Source organism: Notothenia rossii (genome assembly GCF_949606895.1).
Source record: "Notothenia rossii genome assembly, chromosome: 2".
Taxonomy (NCBI): Eukaryota; Metazoa; Chordata; class Actinopteri; order Perciformes; family Nototheniidae; genus Notothenia; species Notothenia rossii.
Genome location: NC_136904.1, coordinates 74,668,687 through 74,681,024, shown reverse-complemented (window position 1 = coordinate 74,681,024; position 12,338 = coordinate 74,668,687). Strand labels below are relative to the sequence as shown.

At 39.0% G+C, this 12,338-nt stretch overlaps 1 protein-coding gene across 5 annotated transcripts in view; it reads left to right on the top strand.

The window, feature by feature from the left end:
• The window catches only part of lims2 (LIM and senescent cell antigen-like domains 2), a 30,551-nt gene extending 18,835 nt beyond the window's left edge, over window positions 1-11,716 (top strand). For 4 of the 5 annotated variants that reach the window (XM_079666408.1, XM_079666409.1, XM_079666407.1 and 1 more), the window contains 10 exons: window positions 2,808-2,967; window positions 4,315-4,381; window positions 4,543-4,663; window positions 5,208-5,357; window positions 5,707-5,857; window positions 7,307-7,399; window positions 8,241-8,289; window positions 8,538-8,613; window positions 9,000-9,188; window positions 10,185-11,716. In XM_079666408.1, coding sequence (XP_079522534.1) covers window positions 2,808-2,967; window positions 4,315-4,381; window positions 4,543-4,663; window positions 5,208-5,357; window positions 5,707-5,857; window positions 7,307-7,399; window positions 8,241-8,289; window positions 8,538-8,613; window positions 9,000-9,144 — 1,012 coding nt within the window. In that variant the 3' untranslated portion in view covers window positions 9,145-9,188; window positions 10,185-11,716. The remainder of the gene's footprint in view (window positions 1-2,807; window positions 2,968-4,314; window positions 4,382-4,542; window positions 4,664-5,207; window positions 5,358-5,706; window positions 5,858-7,306; window positions 7,400-8,240; window positions 8,290-8,537; window positions 8,614-8,999; window positions 9,189-10,184) is intronic. The other variant, XM_079666406.1, reaches the window with a different exon arrangement.
• The last annotated feature ends 622 nt before the right edge of the window (window positions 11,717-12,338 follow it).

The following is a 12,338-nucleotide window of genomic DNA, read 5'->3' as shown; positions in this document are numbered from 1 at the left end:
ACAAAAATACAAAGTCGTTTTGTAATTATTTTACACTTGTTTAAAGTTGTGTTAAAGTAAACAACAACAATTCTACTTAAAGTCAATAAAACTACTTAATTGTCAAAAACTATGTTGTTCTGCAGAATAAACTCCCAATTGTACAATCACTTTTAAAATAGTTGATCGTGAATGCAATCGGCAGAAGTAAATAACTAAAACAATGCTATCAACAAACTACAACACGGTCACATGACTTCACTTCACCACCGCTAAGCTAAATGCGGCTAATGTTCAGCCTGATGAAATTCATTATTATAGAGGGACATGTTAGAAAACTACATTTTTTTAGCTTCAAACATTCACGAGTGGGGTATTTACCGACATGTAATTTATTTTGTAGTATAAAAGACTCCAATTGAGGTATTCCAGAAATGCTAAAATGCTAACTAGCAATAGGGAAACTGATAATTTGCCATTGTATTGAATGAAATATAGAAAAGCAACTTTGACTGCGTATGGGTTTATCTCCCCCTCAGGCAGGGTGCTACAGGCAGATAGGAAGGTGGAAATGCCTCAGAGATGTGTCACTTCCCCCTAAAAACCCTTTGGAAAGGGCAGGGCTGTCAGCGTGTGATATCAGGCCAGACAGGGTTTATGGACCAATATGTATTTGATAAGTGTGTGAGGAGTGGATACAGATGGAAGATGTGCTTATCCCTGCATCTTGATAAGAGTGATGAGCAGTGTGTCTGGGAGTTTTTGAATTCTTGTTAATTCCCAGATTGATCTAACGAAGTTAATATGCACAGATGGCATCATTCCATTACAATCTTACTGTGTGTGTGTGTGTGTGTGTGTGTGTGTGTGTGTGTGTGTGTGTGTGTGTGTGTGTGTGTGTGTGTGTGTGTGTGTGTGTGTGTGTGTGTGTGTGTGTGTGTGTGTGTGTGTGTGTGTGTGTGTGTGTGTGTGTGTGTGTGTGTGTGTGTGTGTGTGTGTGTGTGTGTGTGTGTGTGTGTGTGTGTGTGTGTGTGTGTGTGTGTGTGTGTGTGTGTGTGTGTGTGTGTTGGGGGGGGTGTGTGGTTGGGGGTGGGTGGGTGGGTGGGTGGGTGGTCGTGTGTTGCCAAGATTCACTTTGGTATTCTGACCTTTATAAACAAAGCAGAGGAGCCAGGATGGTCCCACCATTCTCTTCAACACTTCGACTGTCCACATTTTCACCTTGATTGACTTAATAAGCAGTTTGGTTATTGTGTGCATTGGCTTATTAATTAGTATTGGGCTGTTTAGTTAGTTTGTTGCTTATGCTTGTTTTAGACCAGTTTAACCATATTGTTTTTATCCTTGGTATGATTTAGTCCGAGGTTGAACCTAAACATAAATCTGACACAGAAGTAGGTTTGGCTAATGTATATTTGCTATGGGACGATGATGTGTCCAGAGTTGCCTAATAATAAGATAGCTTAACGCTAGTTAGATACATATTGAACAGATGAACAAGCAGGTGTGTTTCACTGATGGCGTGACTCCCCCTTCTCTCAAACAATGTCAACATCTATACAAATCAGGTTTCAAAATGTGAACATACCATTCGGATTCGTTCAGTTGACAAGATATCAGGTTTCCAGATGAGAAGCATGATTTATAGTTTAAAAGCTTAAGCAAGCACCAGTGAGTTTGTTTTTCCTGTTGTATAAGGGGAGACAAATTAGTATGTCAATAATATAAAGGACTATATCTACCTATTTTTCGGTCAATTTACCATATACTCTTAGCCATAAAGCCAATACATACCTGAGACTTCCCCAATTTCATATTATTTTCTTGTACTGACTTATTCAACATCTGAAAGTGATAAACAAAAACGTTTTTTCAAAGCACTGCGCAGGTCGTTGGGTGTGGCCACATTTGTGCTGCTGGTTCTGGCATCGACATTTCCAATGGAAAAGATCATTAGCCTGGGGTCTTATTTATATATTACATAGCCTTGTTTTGAGGAGAGGAGGTCAAACAATACTGATTGTTTGATTAAAGGGCAGGATTGGCTTCACATGTCACTCCAGGGTTGTTTTTGTAACAGTCATTGCTCATTGGACTATGTGAGATAGTGGTTTTGGCAGTTTCTTCCATGATATTGAACCGTATCAGTGTGTGCACACGCCATTCACAGATACACTGCTGACACAGTGCAGATGTATACACTGTAACTTCACCTTGACTCTCAAAAGGCAACAAGCAGGTTTCCCACTTACTCCCACACCCTGATAAGCAGAGCCAAAATAAACCTAGAACCAAGAGATACGTCAAAGTTTCCCTACTATCGTCTCCTTTCTGGTTGTGTTAAGAATATCTTCCAGATGTTTATGACAGGAGAAACATGGGATACATGTTACATTAGTTGTGTTAGATGTATCAGGACCTTGGCTAATGCCATTGATATTCATACAAAAAATTTACTTACAGAAACAAAATGCCTATATATTAAGAATAATTTTTAAACGATACTGTATTTTAAACAGAGGAAAATCCTATTGAAAAACTTGCATATTGTAAATGTCATTATGGGTTAGATACATAGTATGGATTACAGCATTTTTTGATGTATCTATGTATTTAAGAAAGGATGATGCACTTTCATTAACATGAGCACTTCAGTCTAATATGTACATTTGCCAAGTTTAGCCATAGAGGCTCATATTATACCTGCGATCCCTGTTATATAGAAATGGCATTCCCTGCTACCACATATTGTAGAACTATTTTCAAATGAGTGTTTTGACTGTTTAAGTGTACACCGATCCTTATTATGCATTTGTTTTCCTTCTCAGCAACATGGCCAACGCTCTGGCCAATGCCATGTGTGAGCGCTGCAAGAGTGGCTTTGCCCCGGCGGAGAAGATAGTGAACAGCAACGGGGAGCTGTACCATGAGCAGTGCTTCGTGTGCGCCCAGTGCTTCCAGCAGTTCCCAGAGGGACTCTTCTACGAGGTAACACTTCTTCCGGACTAAACGTCTTATCACTGTCACTCTCATCTTCTTATAAAAGACGCAGTATGCAGCAATCAACAGGTTTAAGTCGAGAGATTGTTATGGGCATTCGAAAAAAAAACAGTCAACATTAAAGCATTTGTGGGCAGATCAACATGTTAAGAAGATATTTAGGATTACTGTATAAACAGAGTGGCTCTAAACATATAAATGTAACCATGGTAACACGTTTGTCTTTTAAGCTCTAATTACATTTCCACTGGCCGTGTTGTCTGGCTTTCTCTTTCCATACAGTTAGCTAACTGTTAAGTGCAAGGCTGTTGTTAAAGCACATTCCTAAGGCTTAGACAAATAATCTAAACACTTGGTCCTGCTGAAGTAAAGACGAGTGAGCTCAACCTTAATGCAGCATTGAATTTTTAGAAGCACATTCCAGTAAGCTGTTTGCATAGCAACCTTGACACCAGGGCCAGATGTCTCTCCGTCAGAACCTGATGCTCCTCTGCTCTGTCAGTTCATCAATGAGAAGGAGGCTCTAATGCAACGATCAAGATGAAAGGCAATGCATTACCTCTCATCCCCTGTAAAGAACTCTACCTGTTTCCATAAATACACATCCTGACGCTGTAGTGAGCCGTCTTCTTAATCCTGCTAATGTACAGGAAAGTGATTAAATACTGCTTTTTCACATTTTAAGTGGAAATTCAAGCTGTGTAAACATTCTTAAAACATATCTTTAATACGTCTTATTGTATTAAGCTATGCTTTTGTCATGTAAATGTGAAGCTACAATGCGCTCATGGCAGTTTATCCAGTACATTATGGCCATGCTTGCATAGAGTTGTATCACATGCAGACTTGTGTCTTTGGATATAAGATTTAGATAATTATGCCCATTTTGCATTTTATGTTGCAAATCCTTACATAAGACTTAACCAATCATAAACATTTGAATCTTTACTGATCTTTTTCCCTTTGCTTTCTGCCTTTACCTAATTCTTTCAGCAGTGGAACCTTTTAACTGCGGGTTAATTTGAATTACCAAATATACGTATACAACCTAAAGGGTCTCCACTTTGATTCACAAACTAATATAACTTGCTCTTTTTACTGTGTGACAACTGAAATGTTGTTCATTAGAAAACGTCATACATTGAGTCATATTTTAAGACATTTCTGATCAAACAGTGTTCTCTGCAAAAATTATAAAATATATTTCTGGAAAATATTTGTTGGGGCATTATCCTGTTTATTAATGTTTTTGCTATAATATTGTGTTACATCTGTGCACATTATCAGTGGACATGTAAATGAATTGTGGACATTTTGTTTGAATTCTCTTGACAGTTTGAAGGCAGGAAGTACTGTGAGCATGACTTCCAGATGCTGTTCGCTCCCTGCTGCCACCAGTGTGGTAAGTTCAGGAACTGCATCAACAGAGAATAAATACCATCCATCCTCTCTCTCTAACTGAGCCTCAAACATCACGGTTATATAGAGATGGAGCTTGGATTTGATGCCCTTTAAGCCATTATCAATAAACAAGTTCTCCATAATCTTCCTTTCTTCTCATAGGTGAGTTCATCATTGGCCGTGTGATCAAGGCCATGAACAACAGCTGGCACCCCGACTGCTTCTGCTGTGACATCTGCCAGGCTGTGCTCGCTGATGTGGGATTCGTTAAGAATGCTGGAAGGTCAGTTGCTGTTATCCCACTTGTGATTTTTATAATTATGATTTCATGTCTACTGCAAGGCAGGATGATGTTTTCTATGATGCTGGTTCCTCTCATACTGATGTTTTACAACTCCTAAACAACTGTCAAGCAGTCTCACCACCTGTTCCTCCTTGTTTTATTGTCCTGCCTCCAAATATATGATGTAAGGGTCCGATGTGGTACGAACCAGTACTAGCCTTGTTGTTCTTGTTCTGTTAAGAAATGACTTTTATAATTCAACGAAAGCCAATATGAGAATTCAGCAGTTTGTGCTAGATAAAAGTTGCTGTATTTAAATTTTACAGTGTTTTAGAAGAATATTCCTTATTTTTGTCGTCTTTGTTGAGCTTCTCTTGACTAAAATGCTGCTGCTTTAGAAGATCCAAAAGTAGGAATGATTACACTGACTTGTAGTAGAAGTTAGCAACCCCTGAAACACGTCATAACTGTCTAATCAAGTGTTTCTCTCTTGGTTCTATTTGTTTCTCTTTCTCATCTTGTCTGTAATTCTCTCTCCCATCAGGCACCTGTGTCGTCCATGTCACAACAGGGAGAAAGCTCGGGGCCTCGGCAAGTACATCTGTCAGAAGTGCCACGCAATTATTGAGGAGCAGCCCCTCCTTTTCAAGAATGACCCGTACCACCCTGATCACTTCAACTGCAACAACTGCGGGTAAACGCGCACACACACAAACCTGTCCAGCTGTGCAATTACACATTACACATAATACTTTAAAAGGTCATTCCTGTGCTGTGGTCTGACTGAAATTGTCTTCTTACATCTTGTGTTACCAAACCCTACTTTGTCTTTTTTCTCCAGATGTGTGTATTTGTCTTTGTCCAGGCTCTGTTTGTACATACAAACAGCTTTTTTAAATGTATTTCTATTTAAAAATACATCCGTCAACGGCATCAATGACCTTAGAAGCTTAAGTGTGTTTCAATCGCTTGTGTTTACATGCTATTTTGAATTACCTAAGTGAAGGCAGAGCTTAAGTTTTGTTTTCCTCTTTCTCTTGCAGTAAGGAGCTGACGGCTGATGCCAGGGAGCTCAAGGGAGAGCTGTACTGTCTGCCCTGCCACGACAAGATGGGGGTCCCCATCTGCGGGGCCTGCAGGAGACCCATTGAGGGCCGCGTGGTGAACGCCATGGGCAAGCAGTGGCATGTGGAGGTACGAGGCTAGGCTTAGAGACCCTGGATTCAGAATAACATTCAAGAAAGTTAAAATTGTGAATGTGTTCATTTGTTTGGTATTGTTTTTATATGTAAAACATGTTGAATAATATTATGTTACAAATAATTAGTATTCTGTTCTCTATATAAGTCTCTAAGGATGAAATGCAATTCCATTTGTAAATATTTGAGAATTTAAAAGTAGCCAATCATTCATTCTTGTTCTCTCTATTATTTAAAAAATGTGTATTTCTCAAAGATGATTTCACTTAAATAGTTGCCATGTGTGTAACTCGTACTTTCCCCAGCTTTATCTCCACAGTCCAAACGTTGTCTGTCTCTGTGTAACATTCTCTGTGGCGGTGGTCATTCCTCCACCTATCTTCATATGTTCACCTATCTTTCATTTTCCTTCCTCCACATGCAGCATCATGTGTGCACTGTATGTGAGCGCCCGTTTCAGGGCCACCCGTTCTATGCCGCGCCTATTGTGAGAGACACTTTGACATGGTGAGCGGAACAGGGGTCGTCCTGCCGTTGATTACCTGCATCGTGTCTGGCTTCTCCCTGCCTGGCTAGAACCCCCCAACCTCCATACAAGGGTGACACTAATATATCAATTCCAACAACAGCTGGAGCGAGATCTACGATCCAGATTAGCAATATTTTTTTCCCTGATGCCAGATTATATTTTCAACCCAGTTACCTGAAATAAATTCCTAATTCAACATTTATACTGCCCATTATTTTGAAATAGTTTAAGGAATACAGTATTACCTGAGGTAATAATCAAAAACATACTGCTTACCGTGTTTTATTTACAGAAAATGTGAGATAAAAGACATAAAGTTTAAATCCAGGATGTACAATTATTTTATTTTATAAGAGTTTTTTGTCCTATAATATTGAATGACCCTGTCAAAGGCTTTTTATACACCACAATAATATAATTGCATGGGAATATGTTCTTCATGTTGGGTATTTGAATGTTCAAATTTGAAAACATGGTTAAAAAAAAAAGGCTTGTAAAATCTTCCCCTTTTTTTATCTTTTGAAAAGTCAGATTGGGGCAACTAATATTCAGTCAAGGGTGCCCTCATTCACAGACATACAGTATAAGTGGGCCATAATGAGTATTTAGTGAGGGCATTACAAGAAATAGCATATATTCCTTTATTTTTCATCTTAGCCTACCATCTATTCTTCACTCCTCTGTGAGGAGGATTAGCACGCCCTCTAGTGCTCACTATCCTGCCACCGTCTCTCCTCTCTGTCTCCTGCCTGGACGCAGTGACAGCACATCTGGACTGCACTGACGCTGTCGTGGTCTGACCTGATAATGTCTAAACCTGACTGCTGCTGCCTTTAACACAGTCTGTGGGATGTGATAATGTACTGACTGACTGCTGTGCTAACCCTGTGTGCTTGGCCTTGGCTTTGTTTGCAGCATTTTGTGTGTGCTAAGTGTGAGAAACCCTTCCTGGGACACCGTCACTACGAACGCAAGGGCCTGGCCTACTGTGAGACGCACTATAACCAGGTAACATTCAGCGGGAATATGTTAAACTCACAGTCAGAAATTAAAACGTGCTGTGCTAGGTTTTCCTGCCATAAAATGTCTCTTTAATTTTTTAATAAAACTGAACCATTTAACCAATGAGGAGATATATGTTCCTGTTTCTGAAACTCTTCTTAATATTCAAATATGACTATGTAAATAAATATGTTTGAAGTAGTTACAGTTTGCACAGCTTGTTTGCCTTAAGATTGTAAAAGAATTGCTTTTGACAACTCTCAGTCTGAATTATGCTCCATTAGAGGGTTCCACATGTAGTCAGTGTAACGACTCCATCTAGTGCAGGGGTGTCAAACTCAATGCCCGGGGGCCAAATCCGGCCCGCCACTTCATTTTGTGTGGTCCGCAAGAGCTTGCAAAGAATATAAGTTTATTTTAATGTTACGTGCCACTTTACAGGAGAACATTGCCCATAAACTACATGTCCCACAATGCATCTCATTGTGTGACATGCGCAATGAAGAGACTTGCTATTATTTTCCCTAGACTTCTGCTTTCATTATTTATTCATTATTTCATTATTTTATATTTATTATGTATTTTTATATAATCTTAAAGTTACCACCGGCCCTTTGAATGCAACCATAATTCTAATGTGGCCCGCGATGAAATTGAGTTTGACACCCCTGATCTAGTGAAAGTCGATTTTTCCCCACCTAAACCATTCTACGTTTTTGAAATGCCTCTGTAGCGTGTGTTTGTTTGCATGTTTTTTGACCATGGCATGTTATATGAGCCATGATTAAATGAAAAAAATGCGCTGCATTTTGCTCACTCTCGGTTTCTCTCCCTTCATCTCACTCAGCTGTTTGGAGACGTGTGCTACCACTGCAATCGTGTTATTGAAGGAGATGGTGAGAACATTTGAAATATATAATGTTTAAGTGGGTAGACTGCTCATGAGATTAGGGTTTATCAGAGCACTTTTGACCTTCTCTCATTTTTTAAACGTATTTTGATCTCTATATCGAGTGCAGATTGCTTGTCTTGTAGATTTCTCTTGAAAATGTTTTGAATTCCAGACTGAATCCATTTAACTTTTAGTCACATGATTTTAATCTCGAGCAGTGTCTCATGTGAGTGTTTCTTCTATTTTTATCAGTGGTGTCTGCTCTCAACAAGGCTTGGTGTGTCAACTGTTTTGCCTGCTCTACCTGCAACACCAAGCTCACCCTCAAGTAAGTAATACACACGTCTAAGATACACCATCACAGTATGTTTGGTACAGATTTAGTATTAGTTTAAGTCTCTGAAGACTCACATGGCCAAGTCCACTCTTCTCTTGTACATTTTCTCTTTCTCAACTTTCCTGCATCTGTGACTATTTGCTGCAGTCTTAATCCCTTGTCTGGGGGACTGTTTGCTCCACATCTCCCCTTTCATCATCTCTCTTCTGTGTCCCCTTGTGTGTATCTCCTGCTTTACCTTTCCTTCCTTTACCTGCTCAAACTTTCTTCTCTCCTTTCTTTCTCGTCCTTCTTCTTTACTCCATTATTGCCTCTTCCTTCCCTCCTCTTTCTCCTTCACAACCCTTCCCATCTCTCCCCCCTCCCTGCTCCGCCAGGGATAAGTTTGTGGAGGTGGATCTGAAGCCGGTGTGTAAGCACTGCTACGAACGCCTGCCGGACGACATGAAACGCCGGCTGGCCAAGCGTGAACGCGACGTGAAAGACAAGAAGAAGAAATCACTGATACCCATGTGTTTGTGATCCGCTCTTTTTCCTTTCTCCTCACTTCCACTGTTCTTCCTTTGGTCAGTTTCCATCTTTATATTCTGTTTCTGTTCTTTTGTTGTTACTTTTTCATCATTTTTCAAGCATGCTCCATGACAACCTTTTATTACTCATATCCCTGTAATACGTAGTCTAGGTCAAATCATGAAAGCAAACATTTAATAGGTGAATAAGAACAGGTTGTTTGAGTGGACACAAATGAGTTGATACCTATTAGCCTGAAACAGTGTTTAGGATTAGGGCTTGTTACTGCTGCTATGCAAACAGATCAGTCACATGGTGAGGGAATTGCGTTGTTTCTTGGGACTCCCGGTCTGTCTGGGCGTAGAGATTAAAGCTGTAATCGCTTCCGGCAGCTTTCTGGCCACAGCTGTGGAAGTGCTGAGGTCTCTCCACTTTTAACACGTGCCCTATCCTGCCAGAGATTAACTGCTTGGAGCAAATGTTGTCCGGGACAGCTGGGGTGAGAGCCTGCCAGAGTTAATGGAATAAAAGGACTAAACATGATTGTTTTCATTCAAGCAATTGAAGCAGTTATTCAAAAAATATTCCATGTGCTACAATGTCTAGAAATCGATTTAAATGTGTGTCTTTATATCTGTATCCAGGTTTACACAAACATTAATTTTTAACATTTTCCCAAGTTTTACTTGAAATTAGCTTCAAAATGGTGGCTGTAAAAGATGTACACAATAGGGGAAATTCAATTCAGAATTTTTTCACTGGGTTTATCAACAATTTGAATCTACAAAAAGCTATTTGTCAGGAACTATACAAAAAACATTCTAGTCATTGCGTCCATCAAACTCCTATGTTTACTTTCATAACATAGTGACGTGACTATGTAACACTTGCGCTTCTATTGGCTAGCGCGCCAACACATTGTTCGTGATAGGCTAAGGGCATCTTTAACCAGTTGACCAATCACAACAGAGCAGGACAGCTAACCAATCAGAGCACACTGGGTACTGGTTTCATCCAAACTGTAACAGCGTCTTCCCCTCTCTCTTCCACAGGAACAAGTTTGTGGAGTTCGACATGAAGCCTGTGTGTAAGAAGTGCTACGAGAAGTTCCCTCTGGAGCTGAAGAAGAGACTGAAGAAGCTCTCTGAAACTGTTGCTCGGAAGTAAACACACAGCAGAGCAGCTATAGGAAGGGACAAATAGATTAGAGATGCAATTCCGAATTGACAATCGTATGTTACATTTTGGTCGGTTATTTCAGCAGAACGCACCGCTTCTTGTCCTTTCAATCGCAGAGGATAATCTAACTAGCCTGAAACTGACAGATGGCCAACAGGCAGATTGTTGGTCAGTCAGCCAGGTTATACTTTAACCTCTTTAGTGCCTTTAAACATAAATACTGCACTGTATATCTTTCACATGCTTGCCTTATTTCACTATATGTATTAATCCTGGTCCTGTATTTCAAAATGGAATGTGAGCTTTAAGAAAGCATAGAAACATGAGAGTAATAAAAAAAAGGCTGTTAAACTTTTGACTTATTTTACTGATACTCTCGTATAAAAGAGTTAACCCAAAGACAGTTGCGCAAAATACCGTTTTATTAAATGTGTATATATAGTGTCTCAATAATGTCCTGTTTTCTACCAACATGTATTATTTTATGGATTATTAATGTGTATTTTCTTTAATATTATGCTAAATGAGATTTTGAATTTTCGACATCATACTATCCTGATGAACTGGCTTGCTGCAGTGATGAACTCAGCCAGCAGTTCTTATGTGCAATACATGAAATGTGTAAAACAATCTCTATTCACTGAGTTGCTAGTTTTTCACCCCTACAATCTAATATAAAAATAATGCAACAGTAACAAATATATATCCCAAGTGTAAACAGTTGAGTTTTTTTTCCTCAGCTTTAAAGTTACAGTAGAGATAATGAAGCAACACCTCTGAAATACTGTCAACAAATACTGAACATAATGAGATTCACAGTAACAGGACTTATTGCATGGCAACTGGTAACTGTGTGACTGGCAGCATGTTCAGAAACCGGATGTAGGAGTATTGATAGATGTTGGAGAACATGTGCCTCTGCTGTTTGTAATCCAGAGAAAGTGATCCTCTTAGAGAGGTGTAGCGACTTCCTCAGGACTCAGACCCTCTTAGGAGAGAAAGCCAACTGTACCTAATGGAAAAGTAGTTTCACTAATCATCATAATTTCATCATAGAACGTTTATATTTGACATAATAGTTTAATAATAACACACATTCCACTATTTAATGGAAATACAAAGCCTTTGTTGATAATACTTTCACTATCTCTGTCACAAAATGTTTTAATGTCATGTAGAATTACAAGTACCCTCTTAACGTCAGTTCCCATATCTTGCAGGGCAACTGAGATGACTACACAGACAAACAAAACAATGCTTTTATTCTGTATTTTATCATTACAATGCTTGTCAAGGAACAATATTTATTCATGTAATCACACCAAAGTGCATGTCCTAGACTATTTTTCATTATATCTAAGGTCATTTTGTCAATTCACCTGAATAAACATGTATGTCAATGCTACCTGTGTGTAGTTTTTTGATTTGCATTGTCCTACCTTTCTACGAGTGTAACATGACATTACAATTTGTTGTTATATATGGTTTCCACATGATATATTGAAGCATATAATAATAATAATAATAATAATCAGATGTTTTATGCTAAGATACCATTGCTCGGATAAGAATATAGGATAAAAAAGGACTGAGTATCTGTTGTGGTACTTTCACCCCCCATTTTAGCTGCATAAAGCACAGACAACACAGAAATAACACTATCGTATGGTACTTGATTAATCCACTCTCTACTTTAACTCACACTGATGAAGGCAATATGCATGGTTTGAAAAATAACATTCAACCATTACTGGATGTCTATATTCCCATATCAAAAAAGAAACATAAATGGTTTGCAAAATATAATGTGCATTTCTATTGGTGTTTGATTGTTGTTATTTAGAATAATTTCATAAATAGTGTTTCTTGCAGAATATTTCAAATACACTTTAATGCCAAAAATACGAGGTCCAGAAGGTTCCCCCAGCAAGCCCACCACCTCTCCTTCAAAATAAAGTGCGTCATCGTGCGTCACTGAATTCTCGGTTTTCATTGGTTAGTGGAGCGATTCAAGGGAACTCACGGCC